At 36.3% G+C, this 23,718-nt stretch overlaps 1 protein-coding gene across 2 annotated transcripts in view; it reads right to left on the bottom strand.

Annotated features, from left to right (window-relative positions):
- LOC150095196 (uncharacterized protein ZK1073.1-like) overlaps positions 1 to 23,718 on the bottom strand; it is a 347,623-nt gene that overhangs the window by 190,260 nt on the left and 133,645 nt on the right. For both annotated transcript variants that reach the window (XM_090410330.1, XM_090410331.1), the window contains exons 5-7: positions 11,266 to 11,328; positions 7,535 to 7,595; positions 624 to 710 (exon numbers count right to left, since the gene is read on the bottom strand). In XM_090410330.1, coding sequence (XP_090266456.1) covers positions 624 to 710; positions 7,535 to 7,595; positions 11,266 to 11,328 — 211 coding nt within the window. The remainder of the gene's footprint in view (positions 1 to 623; positions 711 to 7,534; positions 7,596 to 11,265; positions 11,329 to 23,718) is intronic.

Genomic DNA, 23,718 nt, shown 5'->3' with positions numbered 1-23,718 from the left:
TACACAGGCAGTGCAATTCATTTCTCACTTAAAAACAATCACAAACATTCATGTTCATCATAGGATTTGAACCTGTGGTCTATTGGCTAGAGAGCAGATCCATTAACCACTCAGCCAACCAGGCCTGCATTTGATAGATATCAAAGAATTGTTGTAATTGTATTTTGGGGAATATCAGGGAAGAGGAAGGTAACAAGTGGGGTTCTGCAGAGCTCAGTAATGGAGCAATTATTGTTCAATCTGATCAACTTTCTAGGACCTAGAGTGAAACTCCAGCAATGATCCCTTGACTCTTTGGTGGTCCAGTAATGATGATAATTTGAGTTTCCAATGTTTATGCTGAATACTGATTGCACCTGGTTAGTGGCTTCAGTAATGGAAGCTTTTTTTTTTTTTTTTTTTTTAATCTGCAAAGAACTGCCTAAATTTGATATTGATGATGATTTAATCATCATGTCCGACTCTTGGTAAATCTGTAGGCAAGTCTCCTTGCCACAAATTTATCAAATTAGACAAGACAAAAAGAAATTCTTTATTCATAAAAATAAATTTGGTTAAGTAATTTGGTAATACGTTTTTGAACTGAAAATAAAAATATAAAATTGTAATAATATAAATCTCACCTTATCATTGAAATATTCCATAATGCCAGCGACAGTTGATGTACAGTGGAGAAGAATGTTACCCAACACACGATCTGGATATGCCATCTAATATAATAATAATAACAATAAAATAATTCTATTAATTAAACATTTTTATAAATAAAATAAAATGTGAGAAAACAAAGTTTCACATTAATATGAGAAATAACACTTGACTAAATAATGCATTATCAAAGAGTTGAATTAATATAAACCATTCAAGGAAAAAAAAAATTTGGAAATAAGAATGTTATTAATTACTGCTTTTTGTTATTTCATAAGATAACATAACTGTTATATTATGACATAATAATTCATAATGATGTTTTACAGTATAATCAACACCAGAAAAATGAAATAAATAATTTATTGAGTAAATAACATTTTGCTGGATTACAAACCAGCAACTGGGGCAAGACACAACAGCATCCAATGAGATTTTTGCAAAAACAGATCAAATTATTATAATAATGATGATAATAGCCTTAATATATCTTATGATGGTTTATGTGCAATGTAGTATTATATTAATTAAAACTAAATTGCCAGTTATCAATATTTCCACTGTTTTTATCAAATTGTGGGCCTGCTGGGCCAAGTGGTTAGCGTATCCACTCTCTAGCCAAAAGGCTGCAGGCTCAAATCCCGCCATGGGCATGGATGTTTGTGATTGTCTGTGAAAATACTAGTGGTGGTGGTGGGCAGTAGATGGCATTGGTGTAGTTGTGATTCGCTAGTTGGTGGATTGATGAGTGGTGGAGACAGAGTTTTAGATTAGATGCCTCCCTCGATGAGTCTTTGGACTCCGTGGAGGTGTTAAGTAAAGTAAGTAATAATAATAAAAATGATGTCAAGGAACTATCAGATAATGATATTTTTGTAAAAATCTGAAAAATACGTCAAAAGTTGCATACACCAGTAATGGGGACAGTTTGCCTATTCTGAGGGATGAAATATCAGTTTCTTGGTGAAAAAAACCCTCTACCTCCATATGAGATTGGCTGGTGAGTGGAATGCATTACCTGAGTGTTGTGAATGTGGACAGATTGAATCAGTTTAAGGCATGGGTGGATAAGCATTGTGTGCAACAGTGTGTACCTCCTCCAATGAAAGACTCCATGGAGGTCAGACAATAATAATAATAATCCATTCTGGTTTATGTACTAAATCCAGACAACAATTCTATTGTTAAGCAAATAGATAATGTTAAGGCAAGTATAACAGTTCTATTATTGTACACGAGGCATAACAGTAGAATTCTTTTGGCAGCCAGTTTCTTTTCATTCTTTCACAATTTTGTTTTGCCTGAATTGGTTACAAGAAATAGTGCAACTGAAATCAGAACCAAAATGGTTCAATAACTTTTAAAGCAATTCTGAATATTAACTGTCATTTTTTTATGTGACACATCCATGAAAAGCTGTAAATTTATAGTACATTAGTGCTGTGTGGCAGACCAAGTTAATTTAATTTTTTTTTATATATATAGGAGGGTATAAGGCAACTGATATAACCACAAGAAAGAACATACAAGGATATAAGAATATAAAAACATAAGTCACCTTCATAACTCTGCTACTAGTATGTTCTTTCTTGTATATCAGTTGCTTTAATATCATTTTTATTCTAGGTGTTTATTGGAACTTTCAGATCCTCCTCATATTATTATTACCAGAGACTTCCAGGAAGTCAAGGATTCACTGAGGGAGGCCACATATCATCTACACCATCATACCTTTTCTTGAATACATTCACATTACTTGTACTCACCACCAAAGGTAAACCTTCCAATCACACATGCCCTATGAAAGGAAAAACAATCTAGTTCTCACCTCCTTAACTATATCAAGAAATCTGAAATTTAGGGGACAAAGGTGGTGAAGATAACACAGAGGATTGCTGCAATAATGAGAAGGACACTGACCTGCAGAGATAAAAGGGTTATCGTTCCGTTGCATAAGACTCTGATCAGACCACACTTAGACTATTGTTCTCAGATTTGGTCCTCAGGATTTGATGGGGATAAATTAACTGTGGAAAGGGTACAAAGGTGGATAACAAAGATGGTTTCAGGACTGTACAATGTTACTTATGAGGATCAGCTGAGGGAATGTGGACTGCAGAGTTTGGTGGATAGAAGAAGGAGAGGTGATATGATTGAGACTTTTAAATTGTTGAAAGGTGGTTACAGGGTTGACACTGGGGAGTTCTTTCGCTTGGTTGAACAGCGGGAAGGAGTGATGACAAGAGGACATCCTTGGAAGTTACGAAAGGAAACCATGAGCAAGAGGGTGAGGAGTGGTTTCTTTGCATGGAGGGTGGTTGAACCATGGAATGCATTGCCTGATGAAGTGGCGAGAGTGAGAATGGTCAATGGGTTTAAGGAGTGGTATGATAGACTTTGTGTTTCTTAGGGGGGGGCCTCCCCTCGATGAGTCTTGATAGACTTGGTATTTCTTAGGAAGGACCTCCCACGATGAGTCTTTTGACTCCATGGAGGCCTGAATAATAATAATAATATATTCATTCTCAACTTCCATGGATGCTCTCTATTTCTCTTCCCACTCTCCATAAAATGAAAAATTCCATTGGCCAGTATGGCTCGTTAGTCTCTGTAGTGCAAATTCTCAATCTATCCTCAATCTACATTCTACAGTCCTGATATCATCTGTAACGTTAGTCTTTGCATTCTCCCTCTCTCTTTCTCTCCCCCCCCCCCATCTCTCCACTGTATCTGAATGACCAAAGAAACCAGGAGACCACACTGGATATTATGCACAATAGTCCAGTGTGGACTTTTGCAATTTCTTCTACATAATCCCACCAATATAATAATAATAATAATTATTATTATTAATGTTAGAGGTTTAATGGAATATTAACAGCACTGAGAAAGGATTAAAACTAATTTTAATACTCTTCCAATATTTCGTCTCCGTCACAGAGACATCTTTGGGGATTACAAAAACTTTTTGTAACAACACACACACAAATACAATACAAAGTGAAACTAAAGTCCTATCTAGGTGGTGCGCTCTCTATGGGCATTTGCAGGTGGCCTGGGATGTAAAGAGGGATTTCTGATAATTAAAGTTTCCCAAAATTTGGGAAACTTTAATCCCTCTTTACATCCAAGGATATAAAGAGGGATGAACAGATGTTGGAAAGGATCCAAAGGCGACTAACTAAGGTAGTTTCTGACCTCTGTAATGTCGAGTATGAAGACAGATTGAGAAGATGCAATTTGCAGAGTCTGGTGGAGAGGAGGAAGAGGGGGAGATATGATAGAGACCTACAAGTTTGTAAAGGGTTGTTATAAGATCAATGGTGGAGAAGTTCTACAGAGAATAGTGGGAGATCAGGGGAGAACCAGAGGTCATCCCTGGAAACTATAAAGAGGGTGTGAGTAGGGGAGTGAGAGGCAGGTTTTTTTTCGTGCAGAGTTGTGAATGATTGGAATGCCTTGCCTGAGACTGTGGTGTCTGCAAGGAGTTTGAGTGTGTTTAAGGCACGGTATGATGAGATGTGTGTATATGATAAAGGGACCTCCCAGATGAGTCTTTGACTCCATGAGGTCAAGGGGTAATAATAATAATAAACCAACAGTTTATCTCTGAGATGCACCACTGGTCACCTTAAATTTTACAGACTCACTCAACTCCCATATACCACTTTTTGGTATCAGTCAATCGACCATCCTCTTCTCCACACAAAAGGGTTTATAATCCAATCTCATATCCTCCAACTTATGCAACAGCTTCCATGCTGTATCCTGTCAAAAGCTTTAGCAAAGTCCAAAAGTATCATAGTGCATTCATTACCATTGTTTAACTCAAGGATAACATTATAAATTGGGAGCAAGTTGCTCAAACATGATCTTCCCTTAGTAAACCCATGTTGTTCTTTGCAAAGTATAGATTATCTGTAAACAAATTTCTGTATGTTAGCCCTTACTAATTTTTCCAAATTCTTCACCTCCACCACTTCAGAGATACTGTAGGTTGATAGATAAATCTTTGCACCACTCATATGCAATGGAATCATCATACATTCTTTTCACTCCTATGGAATTTCACCTGTTCTGTGATTCAAATTACAGTCTGGTCAAAGGTACAGCCAGAATGTTCCGCTAAACATGTTTTTAGCATCCATTCTGATATCAGTACTAATTGCTGAATACAAATTCAGTATTCAGGGTGTTGAGAGAATATGCTAAAGAATTAACAGCTCTGTTGACCTGACTTTTCAATGAGTCTTGATATGGGATAGGTATCCAAGGAATGGAAGAAAGGCAAGGTAGTGCAATTGCATAAGGGTGGTAGCAGACTGGAAGTGTCAAATTATCGACAAGTTTGTGTTTCAGCTCAGTATTGAAACAACCCAGAGGAATGTTACAATACTGAGAAGGATGCTGACCTGCAGAGATAAAAGAATTGTCATTCCATCGTATAAAGCTCTGATCACACTACACTTGGAATATTGTTCTCGAATTTGGTCCCCAAGTTTTGAAAGCGATAAATTAACTGTGGAAAGGGTACAGAGGCAGATAAAGATGGTTTCAGGACTATACAATGTTGAAAGTTTATATTTCACTTGGTTAGACTATAATAAATTTAGTTTAATCCTTTATCCAAGTGTGAACAAACAAAGTTTGCACCTGAAAGTATCTTCAGGACTGGGGTAAGGTGGTACAACACCGGGCAACTCGTTGCAAAGGTGGAGCAAGCTCACAACACTCCTATCTCAGTATCTCCCATAATGCAAAACACATCTCCTTGCAGATATGTATAATGTTATGCATTAAGGGGAGGGCCACTACCCAGACTAGTTTCGACCTTTATTGAGGTCTCTTCAGTGGGAGCCAGGCGCGAGTGGAGATACCATTGCAACAAGTTTCCCGGTGTTGTACCACCTTACTCCAGTCCTGAAGATACTTTCAGGTGCAAACTTTGTTTGCTCACACTTGGATAAAGGATTAAACTAAATTTATTATACTCTAACCAAGTGAAAAATAAACTTTCAACATCTTTCTCTAAATCCAGAGTAATTTAATAAAAAAGGTGGCACACCGTTTGGCAACTCCTATAGGTAGAGATGACCTTGCTAATGCTTCTGCCTGGTATCTCCACTTGGACCTAGCTCCCACTGAAGAGACCTCAATAAAGGTCGAAACTAGTCTGGGTAGTGGCCCACCCTTTAATGCATAACATTATACATATCCACAAGGAGATGTGTTTTGCATTATGGGAGATACTGAGATAGGAGTGTTGTGAGCTTGCTCCACCTTTGCAACGAGTTGACCAGTGTTGTACCACCTAACCCCAATCTTGAAGATACTTTCAGGCGCAAACTTTGTTTGCTCACACTAGGATAAAGGATTAAACTAAATTTATTAAAGGACTATACAATGTTGGTTATGAGGATCAGCTGAGGGAATGCAGACTGCAGAGTTTGGTAGATAGAAGAAGAGATGACTGAGACTTAAACGGTTGAGAGAAAATTATAGGGTTGACACTGGGGAGTTCTTTTGCTTGGTGGAACAGGGGGGAAGGAGTAAGGACAAGGGCGATCCCTGGAAGTTATGAAAGGAAGCTGTGAGCAAGAGGATGAGGAGTGATTTCTTTGCATGGAGGATGGTTGAACCGTGGAAAGCATTGCCTGATAGTGGTGAGAGCACAAATGGTCAATGAGTTCAAGGAGTGGTATGATAGACTTTGTTTTCTAGGAAGGACCTTCCATGATGAGTCTTTTGACTCCATGGAGGTCTGAATCATTATAATAATAATACACCTTAGTTCTATAAATCAGTCTGATAGTTCTTGGAAAAATGGGCACTCATTAGTTGAAAAATTTCTTTTGCATCAGTTACCTGCATTCAGTAGTTGTTCTTTCACATTCATTCTTTATATTCTTGCAGCATAAGAGAATTCTTTTGGGTTAGTTTACAGAGCCAATTTCTTTTCATTTTCATGCTTAGTTTTCTACATAATATTTAACTATTTACTAGCACCTTGTAATTTTCATAGTTGACATCCTTATGTCATAATGTTTGAGTGAAACAAAAACTGGAAGGGATCAACATACTTTTTGTAAGTATTCCAAATTTCAATAAAATCTGTCTCTGGCCAGAGATTTAGAATGATTTGCTAATAAGTTATGGACAAGACTTTTGCACATTTTACACAACATACCTTCAAAAATGGAATACTATTTTAACAATTTTATTTAAAATACTATTATGTGACACCTTCAAGGACTTATATTGCAAGTGGACACCCCACTCCACAGAGGGGAGTTGATACTGGTAGGTTGATATTTTTAGCCTGTAAATTCTGTGTATTCTCTGGCAGATTTGCCTGTATGCAGGATGAAAAAACCCTGCTACCTCCACATGAGATGAGCTAACTCATCTTCAATTGAAAAAGTACATTTAAAGATTCCTCTCGTGACAAAAAGAATCAAGCTCCATTCTTTTCCAATCGAAGGAAAATCAAATCAACGTAAATGAGTTAATGACACTGATAAAAAATCTGCTCATGATAAGGAAAAATAGTTGTTGTTTTTTTTTTTTGCTCAGAGTTCAATTATAATTGATAGTTGAATCGTTTTAGAGACTATAATGATGCAAGCATGTATAATAATAAACATAGAAACATGTTCATTGCTAATATACTTATCATTTATTATCTTATTAACAATCACTCAAAATTTAGTAATCTTCATTATTAAATAATACAGTATAACTGATTCCAAACATTCATGACAAGGAAAGATACACATTATAATCCAAGCTTAATAAACAAATAAAAAAAAGTGATATAAACTTCCCACCTTGGGTTCATATACATGAAATACTGAAAAGAGGGAAACAAAAATTACAGATTACTTACTGCAAATCGAGCCAAGATATTTGCACCTGCTCCTTCACCAAAAGTTACTACATATTTAACCCTAAGGATAAATACAGCAAGAATAAAATCATCATTAATCACTTTAGATGATGCAGGCTATTTTAGATGGCTAAGTATTACTTAAATATCTGTATTGAAAAGGTTAAAAACAAAATGTTTTAAAACTAATTGATGAGATTAAGGAGATGTTTAAAATGACAACAATGACAATAATAGACACAAAAATAATTGTAGGCAAAGTAACATGTGATGTGTAAGATATCATGAATGGGGGAGGATAGAAGATGAAGCAAAATTGTAGTGCAGTGAGTGAATGATGGAGTGAAAGAAAGAGCTAAAGAATGCAAAGAAAGCAAGCATTAATCATCCTGTTCATCCCCCCCCTGGGAAACAAACCTTGCACTCTCTCATCTACCACACATTTTATAATAGAATCCCCATACGATGATGCTCTTGAATCATTTGCCACTTCTTTTCATTATCTTTCATTTCAATTCTTTTGCACTCTTACATTAGTATCAGAGTAGAACATCTTCTTCCTTGGTAAGAAATTAAACTTGCAGAGAAATTATCCAAGTGTATGTAAACAAAGTGTGTGGGTAGCATCTAGTGTGAAATATATAGAGGATGATAACCTCACATCAACTGCTTTAGTATCCCATAATGCAAAGCATCACTACCCAGACTGGTTTCAATCTTGTAGTCTCATAAGTGGGGATATGCAGTTTTCATATATTTCCCATATACGAGGGTGGTCTGAAAAGTTCTTGGCCTCGAACATAGATGGCAACATAATCGGCAAGATTTTTTTTACCATTGTTGTCAACCTAACTCTGGATCCTAGTTCTCACAAGCTTCTCCAACAACTTAATTACAACACCTGACACACAGATAGGCCTATAGTTTGATGCTTGAGTTTGATTTGAAGTGGCACAATCTTGCTCTCCTTCCACTCCTTAGGAACTTGACCAAGTGGAAAACTCATATTAAAAAAATATGTCAAGACAGATGCCAACTCCCTGGCACATTCCTTCAGAATATGTGGTGATATATTATCAAGTCCCACAGCCTTATTTACATCTAGTTTACACAACTCCCCAAACACCTCTTGCTCACTTACAGTCAATCTCTCCTCCCCATCATCAACTGCTCTCAATCTCTCTATGAAGTCACATTCACAAGATTGAAAGATCTTTATGAACTGCTCATTAAGTATCTCCACCACACATTCTGCAACAGCTGTCTTTATACCATTTTCTCCAATCAATGTCATCCTTCCATAATCATTCTTTCTTTTGCTGGCTACATATCGAAAGAACTCCCTAGGATTCTTTTTTGGCTTCATTAGCTAACTGCTGTCCATACCTCTCTTTAACTACTCTCACCAACTAAGTCACCCTCCTTGCCTGGTGTTTGTAGACCTCATGAAAATGGTTATTTCCACTTCTCTTATGCTGCCTCCACAATGCCCTTTTTCTCTGTATCGCATGCTTAATCTCTTTATTCATCCATCTCACACCTACCTTATTTAACCTTCTCACCCTTGGAATACATTTAGACATTTCGATACAAAATTAATAACGGGAAACTCACATACAAAAATTATTTAATAGTATAATAATAGTAAACAGGCATTTTCAGTACATTTTCAGCTCAAATTAAACAATAATTGAAATTCCAAAAGCGCCACATAAGTAGCTTGTGTAAGATAACTAAAAAGGTCAATAAATTTCCTAACAAAAAAAAAAAAATGTATACAATAAAAAGTTAGGAAAGATTAGCTGATTATAAAGTACTATCGCCCATAAAGGGAATAGATATAAGCCATCGGATCTATTTAAGTTAGGAGAATGAAGTAAAGTGTCACATGTTTCTTTATAAAGGCGTTCCATGAGGAACCAACTCTTGTGAAGGACTCTTGTCTTTCTCCAATGAACTCTATGACTAGTGAAGATGGCATGTTCAGCAAGTCCAGACTTTTCAGATTTAAAGTATTCAATATAAGATTGGTGTTCTTCTGGATGAACCGACTTTTGTCCTTCACAAAAGTCAGTTCCTCATGGAATGCCTTTATAAAGAAACATGTGAAACTTTACTTCATTCTCCTAACTTAAATAGATCCGACGGCATACCTCTATCCCCTTTATGGGAGATAGTACTTTATAAATCATCTAATCTTTCCTAACTTTTTATTGTATAATTTTTTTTTTTTTTAATTTGGAAATGTATTTACCTTTTTAGTTATCTTTCACCAGCTACTTAGGTGGCGGTTTTTGGAATTGTCAGTTATTGTTTAATTTGAGCTTAAAATGTACTGAAGATGCCTGTGACACACAGGCGAAAATTATACTATTAAATAATCTTTGTATGTGAGTTTTCCATTATTAATTTGTATAGATATGTCTACTCACGGTATTCCTCTTTTAAAACATTTAGACATTGCATCTACTAGATAGTTTTGAAAATCCCCCAAGCTTCATTGATCTCTTTTCCAGCTAACTCCTCATTCCACGACACCTGCAAGCTGTCTCCCGAGCTCTTCATAATCACCCCCCCCCCCCGTAATTCCACATATACCCTCTTCTCACAGGGGTCATCGCACTGCTGGCAACCACCCAGGTAATCACCTCATGGTCACTCTCACCAACTGGTGGATGATTTAACACTTAATTTATAATTACATCCTCTGATGAGATGACCAAATCCAAGACCCTTAATCCTCGTGTGCCCTCTGTTAAATGCTGTCTGAGGTAGTTATCCCTCAAAAACTCAAGAAACTCATTTTCTTTACTTCCAGTTGCTATCTTATCATTCCAGTCTATTGCCATAATTAAAATCACCCATAATGACCACCCTTTTCTTATTTGCTTGGCTTATTTAACTATACATTTCACTATCACCACCATCCACATTACCAGGTCTATAACAACATCCCACCAAGTATTTGATTCTATTCACCTCTATCTCACACCATACTGCCTCAAAACCACTGGCCCCATTTCCCTCTTGCATCTCTACCCTGTATGGACATAACTCTTTCTCTATTATCAATAGCACTCCCCCTCCCTTTTAACCCCTTCTATCCTCACGAAACACAACATACCTTTCCATCTCTTTTCCTGTCAGGATGTTCCTCTTCCAACCATGTCTCACTTATTCTGACAATCTTTGGGTGAACAGACGCAATTAGTGCAACCATTTCATCTGCCTTGTTTCTTATACTTCTAGCATTTGTATACAAACACAACAGCTCATTTCTGGATGAACAGCTAGTTCCACTGATACCACTCACTTGATGTGATCTCTCCATGATCGACTGGGGCCATTTCCCTTTCTGCTTCTTCATTTTAGAACTCTTTTCAATTCCAACTGTTTCCTCTTGATTCCTGGTCATCCCATTCCTTTCCTGCCTACACATGCTCTCACCTCAACCTCCATCTTTATGCTCAGTGTAGTGTTTCAAATGCAATATTTGAAAATGAAATATTGATGATTATTACTAATAATCAGTTATTAAGAATTAGTCATAGTAATCTAAAAGTGTTGCGATTCCAGATAGTTTCATTTTTTGAACATGTGAAATCTATATGAAAAGCTATGGTATACAAAACTACATACTTCTTTATTCGGAGAATATTTAGCAGTTCTGTCTGAATCATGATAAATCCAGAAACTAAAATGGTTTTTGGTTTCTGAAACAAAATACTTACTTGAAAAAGTCTAGAACAGCATACAGGTCTTCTCCTAATTCTTGAATACTTGGGAAATGGTACCTAAACACAAATTAAAATAATAAAGTTTTTTTTTTTTTGTTGTAATTATTAAATTAGGAAAATGTAAATAAATATGGAACAGAGTCCTATTTGGACTCTGTTCCATATTTATTTACAATCATCAACATATGTTTCTATAAAAATTCAAATATTCATTAATATGTATTAACTACTTTAGTTCATTATGAGAATTAATACTTAATCCTCATATTAACATTTAGTATCAACATTAACACATTTAGTATTATAGCACCACTTAGTATTAACACTTTAGTGAAATTAAGAGTCAATTTTATAGTGCTTTCTTTAAGTTTTAAGAAATGATGGTAAATTAAGATCATTCTGGCTTTACTTTTTCTTTTGGATTTTACCGATTAAAGGAATTCCATTAAAAGGTGGCAGCATTTACTGTAGATACAGGAATAGATGGACACTGAATCAATACATCATAAGAGAGCATGGCTATGATAAACAGAGGTTGTATCTTAGTAACTTCCTCACATTAAACAATATTATTATTTTATTCATTGCTCCATTGAGTCAAAAGACTCATCGTGGGAGGTCTTTTCTAAGAAACACAAATCTATCAAGACTCATCGAGGAGGGGTTCCTCCTAGGAAACACAAAGTCTATCATACCACTCCTTAAACGTATTGACCGTTCTCGTTCTCAACACCCCATCAAGCAATGCATTCCATGGTTCAACCGCCCTCTGTGCAAAGAAACCACTCCTCACCCTCTTGCTCACAGTTTCCTTTCGTAACTTCCAGGGATGGCCTCTTGTCATCACTCCTTTCCGCTGTTCAACCAAGCGAAGGAACTGCCCAGTGTCAACCCTGTAACCACTGCTCAACAGGTTAAAAGTCTCTATCATATCGCCTCTCCTTCTATCCACCAAACTCTGCAGTCCACATTCCCTCAGCTGATCCTCATAAGTAACATTGTACAGTCCTGAAACCATCTTTGTTATCCACCTCTGTACCCTTTCCACAGTTAATTTATCCCCATCAAATCCTGGGACCAGATCTCAGAACAACAGTCTAAGTGTGGTCTGATCAGAGTCTTATACTGAATGATAACCATTTTATCTCTGCAGGTCAGTGTCCTTCTCATTATTGCAGCAATCCTCTGTGGTACCTTTACTAACTTTGCAATATGTCCCCTAAATTTCAGTTCTCTATCAATCATCAACCCCAGATCTCGTGTCTCTCCTACTTCTTCCAGTTTAACTCCTCCCAAAGAGTATGCAGCATCCCATCGATGTGTCCCACACCTCAAGAACTTACATTTTGCTGCATTAAACTGACACCCCCTATTCATTTGCTAATCTGTCTAGCTTATTGGAATCCTCTTGCAGGGCCATCACATCTGCATTATTACTAATAACCCTTCCCAGCTTTGCATCATCCACAAACAACTGAATATCCCTTGCAATCTACTGACAATGTCATTGATATATAAAAGTTAAACAATATAGGTCCCAGCACTGAGCCCTGTGGAACACCACTTGTAACCTTCTGCCTCTTTGATACTGCTCCACTATACACAACTCTCTGATTGCTATCGGACAGCCAATCCTGAATCGAGTTGACCAATCTGACATCCAGACCCATGTGCTGCAACTTAAATATCAGCTTTTCATGTGGAACCTTGTCAAATGCCTTTGCTAAGTTTAGGAAAATGGCAGTATATGCCCTTCCCTTATCTAATGCTTTTATAACTTTATCATAAAAGGCTAGCATATTGCTAAAACAAGAGTGCCCCTTCACAAATCCATGTTGACACTCACAGATAACATTACCCTCATCTGCCCAATGCTGTTTACGGTTCTTCACTGCTTTCTCCAAGATCTTACTAAACTGGCCTATAATTAGACACTTCTAGTCTGCTACCGCCCTTATGCAATGGCACTATCTTACCTTCCTTCCACTCCATGGGCATCTTTCCCGCAGCCAGAATTTCATTGAAAAGACAGGTCAAAGGCACTGTCAGTTCCTTAGCACATTCTCTCAAAACTCGTGGTGAAATACCATCCAGTCCCACCGCTTTACTAACATCCAGAGTACTCAGTATGTGGAACACACTCTCCTCCTGCACCTCTAAACCTTGAACCTCCCCTATCTCTCTAGTATTAAAATTGATTCCTCCAGGATGAAATACTCCAATAAAGTGCTCATTGAACAATTTCACTATGTCCTCTGTATCAGTCACACCTTCCCATTTTTATCCCACAATGTCATTCTTCCACAGTCATTTCTCCTCCTATTGGCCACATAGCTCAAAAATTCCCTAGGATTTTCCTTGGATCTAAGAGCCAATCTTTTCTCATATTCCAGTTTTGCCTTCCTTACCATACTAGTCACTCTCCTGGCATGTCTCTTATATTCTTCATGCATCTTCTCTTCACCTGTCTCCTTATATCTCTTCCATAGCCTCTTTTTTGCATGCAGTTCCTGTTTAATATTGTTTGTCATCCACTTTACTCCAAATTGTGTCCTCTTCTTCTTCACTCATGGAATACAGCTTACCATTGCTGCTAACAAATATTCCTTCACAATTTACCAAGCACTAATGATATCCCGGCCTTCCAATTTCTCCCTCCATGAAACTTGACCAAGTTGACGTCTAAGACTATTATAATCACCTGCTTTATAATTCCACATATGTTCCCATCTCTTTGATACTCCTGCATGTCTATTCATTTTCCAAGTCAAAACCATATGGTCACTCTCTCTCTCTCCAACTGGTGGGAGAGATGTCATCTCAATTATTATCAACTCTTCTGATGCTATAACCAAATCCAAAACTCTTGAACCTCTTGTTCCCTCTGTTACATGTTGCCTAAGACAAGTTACAGGTGAGTTCAACCACCATACCAATCTTCATGTGTATATACATCCATAATTACATGGCTGCAAAGTACCCATTGAAGTCAATCTTTGGATATTATAGAAATGATATGGATACAAAGCACATAGTTTTGATATATTTTATCCATGAGGCAGCTTGAGTGGTCAACAAGATGTATGGTTACACTACAATGTTACTGGGCTGTGTCAAGAATACTGCATGAAGCATCCAAAAGGAGGAAAGCCACTAGTGGTGTGCTTCTGGGGCCTGTTTTAGGACAATTGCCATTTAATCTGTATGTTAATGATAATTCACTCAGTCTATTCAAGAAGACTTGAATAGACTGAGTGAATAGGCACAGGAGTGGGAATGCCAGTTCAATGTTGTGAAATGTAAGGTTTTATAATTTGGAACAAAGATGGCATATAGAATTTACTCTTGGTGGGGATATATTGTTGGAGGAAATCAGATCATGGGGTGATGGTGGATAGAGATCTAAAATTTAGAGGACATTTTGCAAAACTGTGAGGACAACACAAATTCTGGCAATGATGCAGAGGACACTGACTTGTAGAAGTAAGGAAATTCTGGTTCCATTGTATAAGGTCTTGATTAGGCCACATTTGGACTACTATGCACAGTTTGGTTGCTGGTTTTCAAAAGGATGAAGAGATATTGGAAAGGGTCCAGAGGCAATTGACTAAGATAATTTCCAGCCTCTGGAATGGGAAGTATAAAGAAAGGTTGAGAAGATGCAAATTGAAGAGTCTAGTGGATAGTAGTGATATGATAGAAACACAAATTTGTAAGGGATTGTTATAAGGTTAATGTTGAAGCGATTTTTCATAAAATAGAGATGGGCAGGTCATCCCTGGAAGCTGTATAAGGAGAGTGTGAAAAGGGAATGAGAAGTAGATTTTTTTGCATGGAGAGTTTTGAATGTTTGGAATGCACTGACTGAGAGTGTGTCTGCAGAGAATTTGAATATATTTAAGGCATAGTATGATGAGCTGTGTGTATGACAAAGAGACCTCTGATGAATCTTTGACTTCATGGGGGTCTTGCAATGATAATAATAAAAATAAAACAAGATTGTATAAACTGAATAAAACAATACTCTATAAAGAACATCTGGAGATAGGGATGAAAAACAGCCAGTGGGATGGATAAGAGGACAATCAATTGACATTTTAAGATATGTGGCATATGGAGGTGAAAAGTCTATGAGACCATGGTCACTAGAAATGTACTGCATGCTCTATCCTTGCTCCATTACTATTCAGTTTTTATATTAATGATAGTGGTTATTAATACTAATGTAGTGTTTCCCAACCTTTTTTGGGTCATGTCCCACCGCAACACCTCAAAGGTTTTGATGGCCCCTCTAGTATAATAGTCAACCAAGTTCTGAAAAGGTATAATATAAATAGGTACTTCAAATAAAAAAGGAAAGGTAAAACTGTTTCCAATTTGACTTTCTTCAATGAATACAAATTTTATATTACACTTTGTATATTTAAAACATAAATCAAACTCAACTCGGAAAATAAAATTCAAGTTAATGTGATCCTTGTGCTTGATGCCTGCTGCAAAGAGTTTTTATTTGAAGTACTAATTTAGTCAGTTTCAATATCAAATCTGTTATGGTTTTGATATCAAGATGATTTCTTTTTTTTCAGTAACAAGTCATTTACAACTTTTTTTTCCTTGGAAATTCAGGATTGCAACATTGATAATTTGTCACAGAGAATGGTGATTTTTTGAGTATATCAGTGATGAGGTGACAAATGCAACATCATTTTATAATTGCCCCCCTGTGGGGTATATGCCCCACGTTGGGAAACACTGTACTAATGTAATGCACGGATATGATGAGCTTACTATACATGCAAGTCATAGAAAGAAAAATAAAGCATTTAATACAAAACACATTTTGCGATGAGTATCACATTGTGTCACAGTGAACACACAAAAAAGACATTATTATTATTACGGTCGACTCCAGGGAGTCCTTAGACTCACCAAGGGAGGCCCTAAACATCATGTCCACACAACTATACGACATTCTCACAGTATCTATCATACCTTGCCTTGAACTCACTCACCGTCATAGCACCCACAACAGACTCTGGCAGCTTATTCCACTCATTTATCACTCTAAAAGTAAAGAACCCAGCTCTAACACCCTTGTTAACCACACTCTTTCCCAGCTTCCATAGGTGTCTCCTAGTTCTCCTACCACCAGTCCTGATCTCAAAAATATACTCTGAATTAATCCTATAGAAACCCTTTAGCAATTTGTATGTTTCAATCATATCTCCCCTTTTCTGCCTATCAACTAATTTCTGTAACCCACAAATATTCAACCTGTTCTCATAAGGTTCATTCCATAGACCTGCTATCATCTTGGTCACTCGCCTCTGGATCCTCTCCACCTCCTCCCCATCAAGAAGAAACCTAGGTGACCAAATCTGGGCACAGTAGTCAAGATGAGGTCTTATCAAGGCTTGGTACAGAGGTACGATAACTTGCTTGTCTCTGCTTGTCAAAGTATTTTTCAACAACCAAGTGAGTCGATGAGCTGATTTAGCCACTTTTGCAATGTGCCCCCTAAACTTCATCTCCCTATCCACCAACACTCCCAAGTCCCTGGCCTTATCAATCTCCTGGAGAGACATGAAGTAAGAATGGAATAAGAGATTTTACAAAATGCCTATTGTACTCTGACCAGTTACATGACAACTTTTCTGGTTCTAAGAAGCCTATATCCTTGATGGCACATTGTTCAGGATCCGATACATCACCCTTCATAAAAATATGCAATTGTCAAGACTTGCCCACAGGGAACATCATCTGCTCTTCTAAGCAGACCATCTCCGATTAAAATTACAATATATTAAAGACAACTTGATAATACTTAAAGGCTACTTTTCACCCAAATTACAACACTGTGGATAATTACTCTTGGTAATAGTTCACTATCAGATATCAAGAGAATTTCCATTCTTTATATAATGGCATTTCTGAATGCATGTCAAAATTTAAAAAAAAATTTCATTGTCAGACAACTCTGAAGCCAGAGGGGGAAAAAAAAAAAAAAAAAAAAAAAAATCTATCCTGCAAGAAAGACAAACTTCCTCTCTTGGTAACCTGGGAGTGTACCAATTTCCTTTTTCATGCAATCTATCCTATTTTGGCTATCACGAAGCTGAGAAATCTGGTCTTGCAGAACATGGAGCTACTACTACCACAAGATCCTATAGGACAACAAAAATTCTCGACACAAGTCTTTTCAAATTTGAGAGGATTTTTCAAGGAATACTGTGCTGTGCACAATCAACCTAATCTAAGTCACAATCATAATCCTGGGAAATAATAATTTTCTAGGATTATGAAGTTCTAATAAACACCCAGTTCTGATAAAACATCCAGTTCTGATAAACACCCAGAACAAAAATGATATTAAAGCAACTGATATAACCACAAGAAAGAACATATTTTAAAATCCTTTAAACCTGTTCTCTTTCCTTTAGGATATATAAGATATATCAGAGATTTTGAAGAAATTTGAAGACACAGAAGTACAAGTCGTCATCCAGTTTTTGTGCTGGAAGAAAAGCCTGCAACTGAGATTCAAACTTTTTGTAAGGCTTTAGAGGATTGTGCCCCAGCATATCCAACAGTTGCCAGCTGGCCCAAGTTTAAAATTGTGCATCCTGAGACAACAGATTCCCCGAGGTCAAGAAGACCTTCCATAGCAATCACATCTGAAAACATCGATGCATGCCATGATCGATCCTTGATGATAGATGAATACCATTGGGAATATCCAAGGAATGAGTTAGGGTCATTATCCACCAACATCTGGACATGTAGAAGCTCTCAGCAAAGTGGGTTCCCAAATGTTTGAATGCCGACCAAAGAGAATGTGTGCTGTCATCTCCAGGAATTTAGAGTCATTTTGAGAAAGTAGGTGTAAATTTTTTGGCTCATATTGTGACTGCCTGTGAAACATGGATTTATCACTATGACCCAGAAAGAGACCAAATAACAGTCAATGGAGTGCAGATAAAGGTTTTCCATAGTTTCGAACCCAAAAGCAGTAGGGATGATTCTTTCCATTGTAATTTGGGATATGGATGGTGTAAATCCTTGTCAAGTACCTCAAAAAAGGTGAAACTGTTACAGTAGCAGTTTATTCAACAGCTCTGAAGAAACGAAAGGAGGTACTGAAGGAAAAACACCACAGGAAATAGCAGAGGTGTGTTGCTTTTGCAAGACAACATACCTGCACACACTGCTCATGAAACCTAACAGACAATGCACAACTTGGGCTTCCAATGTCGGCAACACCCACCCTATTGGCCAGACCTGGCCCCATTAGACTATTTCCTAGTCCCTTAAAGAAACACTTGAAAGGTACAAAATTTACCACAGTTGAAGTCATATCTGCAGCTGAGGTTTGGTTTGTGCAACAAGGGAAAGACTTTTTCCCTCAGAGATAATGCTGCTGTAAATAAGAGGGTGAGGAGTGGTTTCTTTGCATGGATGGTGGTTGAACCATGGAATGCATTGCCTGATGGAGTGGTGAGAGCGAGAGCGGTCAATGAGTTTAAGGAGTGGTACGATAGACTTTGTGTTTCTCGGAGGGGGGGGACCTCTCTCGATGAGTCGTAATAGACTTTGTTTCTTAGGAAGGACCTCCCACGATGAGTCTTTTGACTCCATGGAGGCCTGAATAATAATAAAATAATGCAGCAGCATTATCATTTGTGTTACAAATGATATTATAACAAGTGTACATCACTTCATGTGGAATATATAGAATAATACATGGTTATATCTCAATTCCTTCATGGTGATTAACACAACTTTTCAATACAGCCTCATAAAAATGTATTACACACACAGGTTGATTGAAAGAATGAAGGAAAGTTTTTCATTCTTTTTTATTTTTTTACATACATATTTTACATTCACTTTTTGATGAATAATCTGTTAATCAATAATTAATGTTTATTCAAATGTTATAATTTAACTGATTTTATTTCAAAATTAATAAATTTTTCTTTTTAAATGTTCTCTTTACACTTTTACAGTAACAAGCTATAAACAAAAAATGTAACAAGCTATAAACAAACTTAGCCATTGTCAATAGACTAAGTTTGTTTATAATATATATATATATATATATATGTGTGTATGTGTGTGTGTGTGCACACAATATACAGAAGCAAGGCAAGTGTTAAGAGAATTGGAAGTGAAAGAATCAGGTGTTGATTGAGTTAGATATTAATAAGCTGTGGGAATGGATGATATATCACAGTTAGTTATGCCCTTGACATGGTTGTTTAACCTCCCAACTGGCCGATGTGGATGAAATATTCAACACTCCTTAGCTTTTTTCATGGATCAAAACTTCGTCGGTATTCTGCCTTTTATCATGCCATTACCTTCCTCCACCGTTAATCTCGTTACGGCTATTCTATAGCCATTAGTGGATTATCTGTTGCTGAGTGACCTTTGTTTCCCCCCCCCCTGTCTTTACGTCTATTGTGTTGCTTAGAATTTCATTTACTCTCCTAAGTGAGTAAATGAAACCTTTCTTGCCTCTAAAATGATTTATTGTGTCTCTTCCGAAAAATTGAAACGAATTTCACATATGCAAAAAAAATCAATCCTGAAATGACCACTGATCAGCTTTTGCAATGAATGTGTTCAGTGATAGTAACTTTGGTGTATTTTATTCTACAAAGCAGTGCACCGGAAGAGTTGCACTGGTTGTTCTTTCACTTTACGTATAATAATTGAATAATTTTTGTTCGAATTTTAGAATTTTCAAATGTTTGCTTTGAAAATATTATGTCAAATATTTATATTTTTAAATAATATTTATTGAAATAAATATGTCCTTTTGCTTTCGTTTCTAGCCAAATAGCATTATATTGATCATCACATTTCAGATTTAGAAACGATTTTTTGTTATTCAATAAAGACAAAATAAAAAAAAAATGTTAAAATGCAAAATTGCATTACTCGGTTTCCGACTGTGTCTTTTTAGTATCAAAAATTTATATCCAATGATATTTTAGCAGTGATTCTTCGCCTTCGTCATTTATTTATTTATTTGTATTATGCATATTACAATAATATCTAGTGCCTAACCTCGTGGATATGTTGGAAATTTAATGTGAAAAATATCATATATGGAATGATTTAAAATTTTTGCTCATTTTGAAGATTTTTCTAATGTTTCCCCCCCCCCCCTCCTTATCCTCTCCTGGAACTCAATTGCATAACTACTCTAAATTTCTATACAGGTTTGAAAGATTTTCTAGGCAGCATTCAAAATCAATTACTTCATTTTACCATTTTGACAAAAGATATACGGCAATCAGATTGTACCGTGAAACTTCTAATTCTGTTCTATTTATTTGCAATCTAAAACCAGCTGTTCTACTGTCCGCTGAAATTATGTGAAATTTTAGAAATAATATGCTATATTTTCACCATGCAAATTGTTTATATGCATACCACACAAAAGAAAGTTCAGTAGTATTATTTCTGTTTGTTTTTCTTTAAAAAAAAATCTAAATATTACTTCTTCTGCTGCTGGAAGCTATTTCTGAAATAATCTACGTCTTATAAATACTTGGTAATATCCTCTTAGCTGGAGGAAAAGTTGAAGGCTTATTACTCTCAGTGCTATTGAGAAGAAAGGGGAGAACACTAAAGTGCCTCAGGCTGTAGTGCAGAATATGTCAAGAATGTCTTGTTTCCTTTTCGATTGTTGATTACCTATATCCTAACAGAAATACTGACATTTCGTTTACATGCTTATACATTATTTATGCCCAAATAATTGCTTAATTTATAATGATCAGTTTCACTTTTATTATCAAAAATTAGAAATTAAATCATACAATTATCTTGAAAAAGAGGATGTGAATTATTTTCAAAGAAAAGGTGCATATGCGTTTCATAATCTTCTTTTTTTTTGGGGGGGGGGGGTATATACCTAACCAATCTGTGGATATTTCAGATAATTTATTTCATAAATTGTTCGCAAGACAGCTGTTACAAATGTAAATCACTTGGGGAACATACCCATTCATTTTAGTGTAAAATAGTAGCAAAGGTTCAGTTACTTTAGATATCTAATCTAAAAGAAAATGTTATGTCTGCTGAGATTAGAATCTTAAGTGAATAATTTTTCTGACATGATTTCTCTATTCGTTATAATGTAACCAATTTCCAGATTTTTTCCCTCCTGCAGACTTCATGTTTATGCAGTGATTTCTTCTTTGTACTAAAAGAAAAAAAAATCAGATAACAGAAGAAAAATATGTAGTATTTTCTTTTCCACTGACTGAATTTACAATGTTCTTTCTTTGTGTTTTGAAGAGGAAGTGCAAATGACTTTTTTCTTAATATTTTTGCCATTATAACATTTCATATAATTATAAGAGTGACATTTTATTGTTTTTCTCCCACACGAGAAACAGAAATAAGGTAGTAATAATATTGTTGATTCTGCCAAACTCCATTGTAGCAGAAATTTTTATTACAAAACTTTGTAATAGTAGCCATAGTATTCAACACAAAATACGAGGCTAATCTTCTTGAATGGCAGTCAGTCTCAAGTAGAGTAATGTGGGCAAATATGAGAATGGGGAACTGGACAATGAGACTTATTTGTGCCTATGGTCCCACAGAAGGTTCTACTAAGGTAGAAGTGGAGGAATTTTTTGAGGCTTTAGAAAAAGCAACTGACACAATGAAAAATGAAAAGTTGGTCCTTGTTGGAGATCTAAATAGCAGAGTAGGAAATGATTGTGAGACATACAAAAATATTTTGGGAAAATTTGGAGAAAAGTGCAAAGCTAATAATAATGGCAAATATCTGTTGGATTTCTGCTCAGGACATGGACTGGTTATTACTAACACCATGTTCCAACATAAAAATGTGCACAAATTCACATGGAGAGAAGAGGCAAGGAATAAGAAAAGTCTCATTGACTATGTTATTGTTGATAGTGATGTTTTCTCCCTGGTGCAGGACACCAGAGTGTACAGAGGATTTGAAATTGGAAGTGATCACTATTTAGTCTTGAGCAGGATAAAATTGAATTTCATATTGAAAAGAATAACGTGTAAGAAAGTTTTAAAGCGAATAAAAGTTGAGCAGCTCTCAGATGTGAGCTGTAGACTAAAATACACAAAGATTATTGAAGAAAAAATGAACAGTTTGAGAACAGGAATCAAACCTTGGAGATTCAGTGGCAAACTCTGAAGAAAACATTGATTGATTCAGCCAGAGAGGCATGTGGTGAAGTTGTCTGTAAGGATAAAAAAATCAGAACTCCCTGGTGGACACAGGAAGTTAAAGAGGCAGTGAAGGAAAAGAAGACAGCATACCAAAAGTTCCTGTCAAATAAGTCAGCTTGTGCTCTTAGAGAATATAGAGACAAATGCAAGAATGCTAAAAACTGTGTAAAACTAGCTAAACAAAAGTCATGGGAGGACATTGGCAAGAATATAGAAAATAAATATCAAGAAGGTGGCAAAATATTCTGGAGGTCATTGAAGAAGCTTAAGAATGGAGGAAAGAGTGCTATAAAAGGAATTAGAGATGATAAAGGTGACATGAAAACGGGAGAAAAAGATATCCTTGAAGTATGGAGTAATTACTTTGAAAAACTGCTAAATGAAACAAGCAGTGATGTCAGCACAGTGCATTGACCAGGAATACATATCCATACTTGAAGTAGAAAAAGCCATCAAAGGCTTGAAATGTGGAAAGGCAGCAGGAGTAGATGATATTCGACCAGAAATACTGAAGTATGGTGGTATAAGATCTTACAGTGGCTGCACTGCATAGTTCAGAAAGCCTGGACAGAGGGACGAATTCCCAATGATTGGAGTAGAGCTCTCATAGTACCCATATATAAAAAGGGAAATAAAACTGAATGTGAGAATTACAGAGGTATTTCCCTACTGAGTGTTCCTGGCAAGATCTATGCAAGTATACTTGAGAAACGGTTGAGAAGAATTGTGGAAGAAAAGCTTGGTGAAGAACAAGCTGGATTCAGGCCAAATAGAGGCTGTCAGGATCAGATCTTCACTTTACGACAAATAGTCGAGAAAGCATGGGAATATACAAAGATCTGTATTTAAGTTTTGTCGATCTGGAAAAGGCATATGACAAGGTGCCAAGAGAGAAGCTATTCAATACGCTGCAGTTATATGGTGTCAATGGGGCATTATATCAAGCAATACTTAGTCTTTATTTGAGTTGTAAGTCAGCAGTTAGAATTGAAGGAAGTATAGGAAGATGGTTTAATGTTAAAACTGGTGTGAGACAAGGATGTACATTATGCCCTCTGTTATTCATTATCTATATGGATCACATTATGAAGGAAAGTGGTATTAAACATGATATCAAAATTGGAGATGTTAATGTTAGCTCTTTGCTTTATGCAGATGATGTTATACTTCTAAATAAATCCGCTACAAGTCTGCAAGATTCTCTGACTAAAT

The sequence above is a fragment of the Typopeltis vanoorti genome, chromosome 20 (genome assembly GCF_054136105.1).
Source record: "Typopeltis vanoorti isolate ZY-2024b chromosome 20, IOZ_Tvanoo_1.0, whole genome shotgun sequence".
Classification (NCBI taxonomy): domain Eukaryota; kingdom Metazoa; phylum Arthropoda; class Arachnida; order Uropygi; family Thelyphonidae; genus Typopeltis; species Typopeltis vanoorti.
The sequence above is the reverse complement of the archived record's forward strand: the minus strand, read 5'-3'. Positions and strand labels throughout refer to the sequence as shown.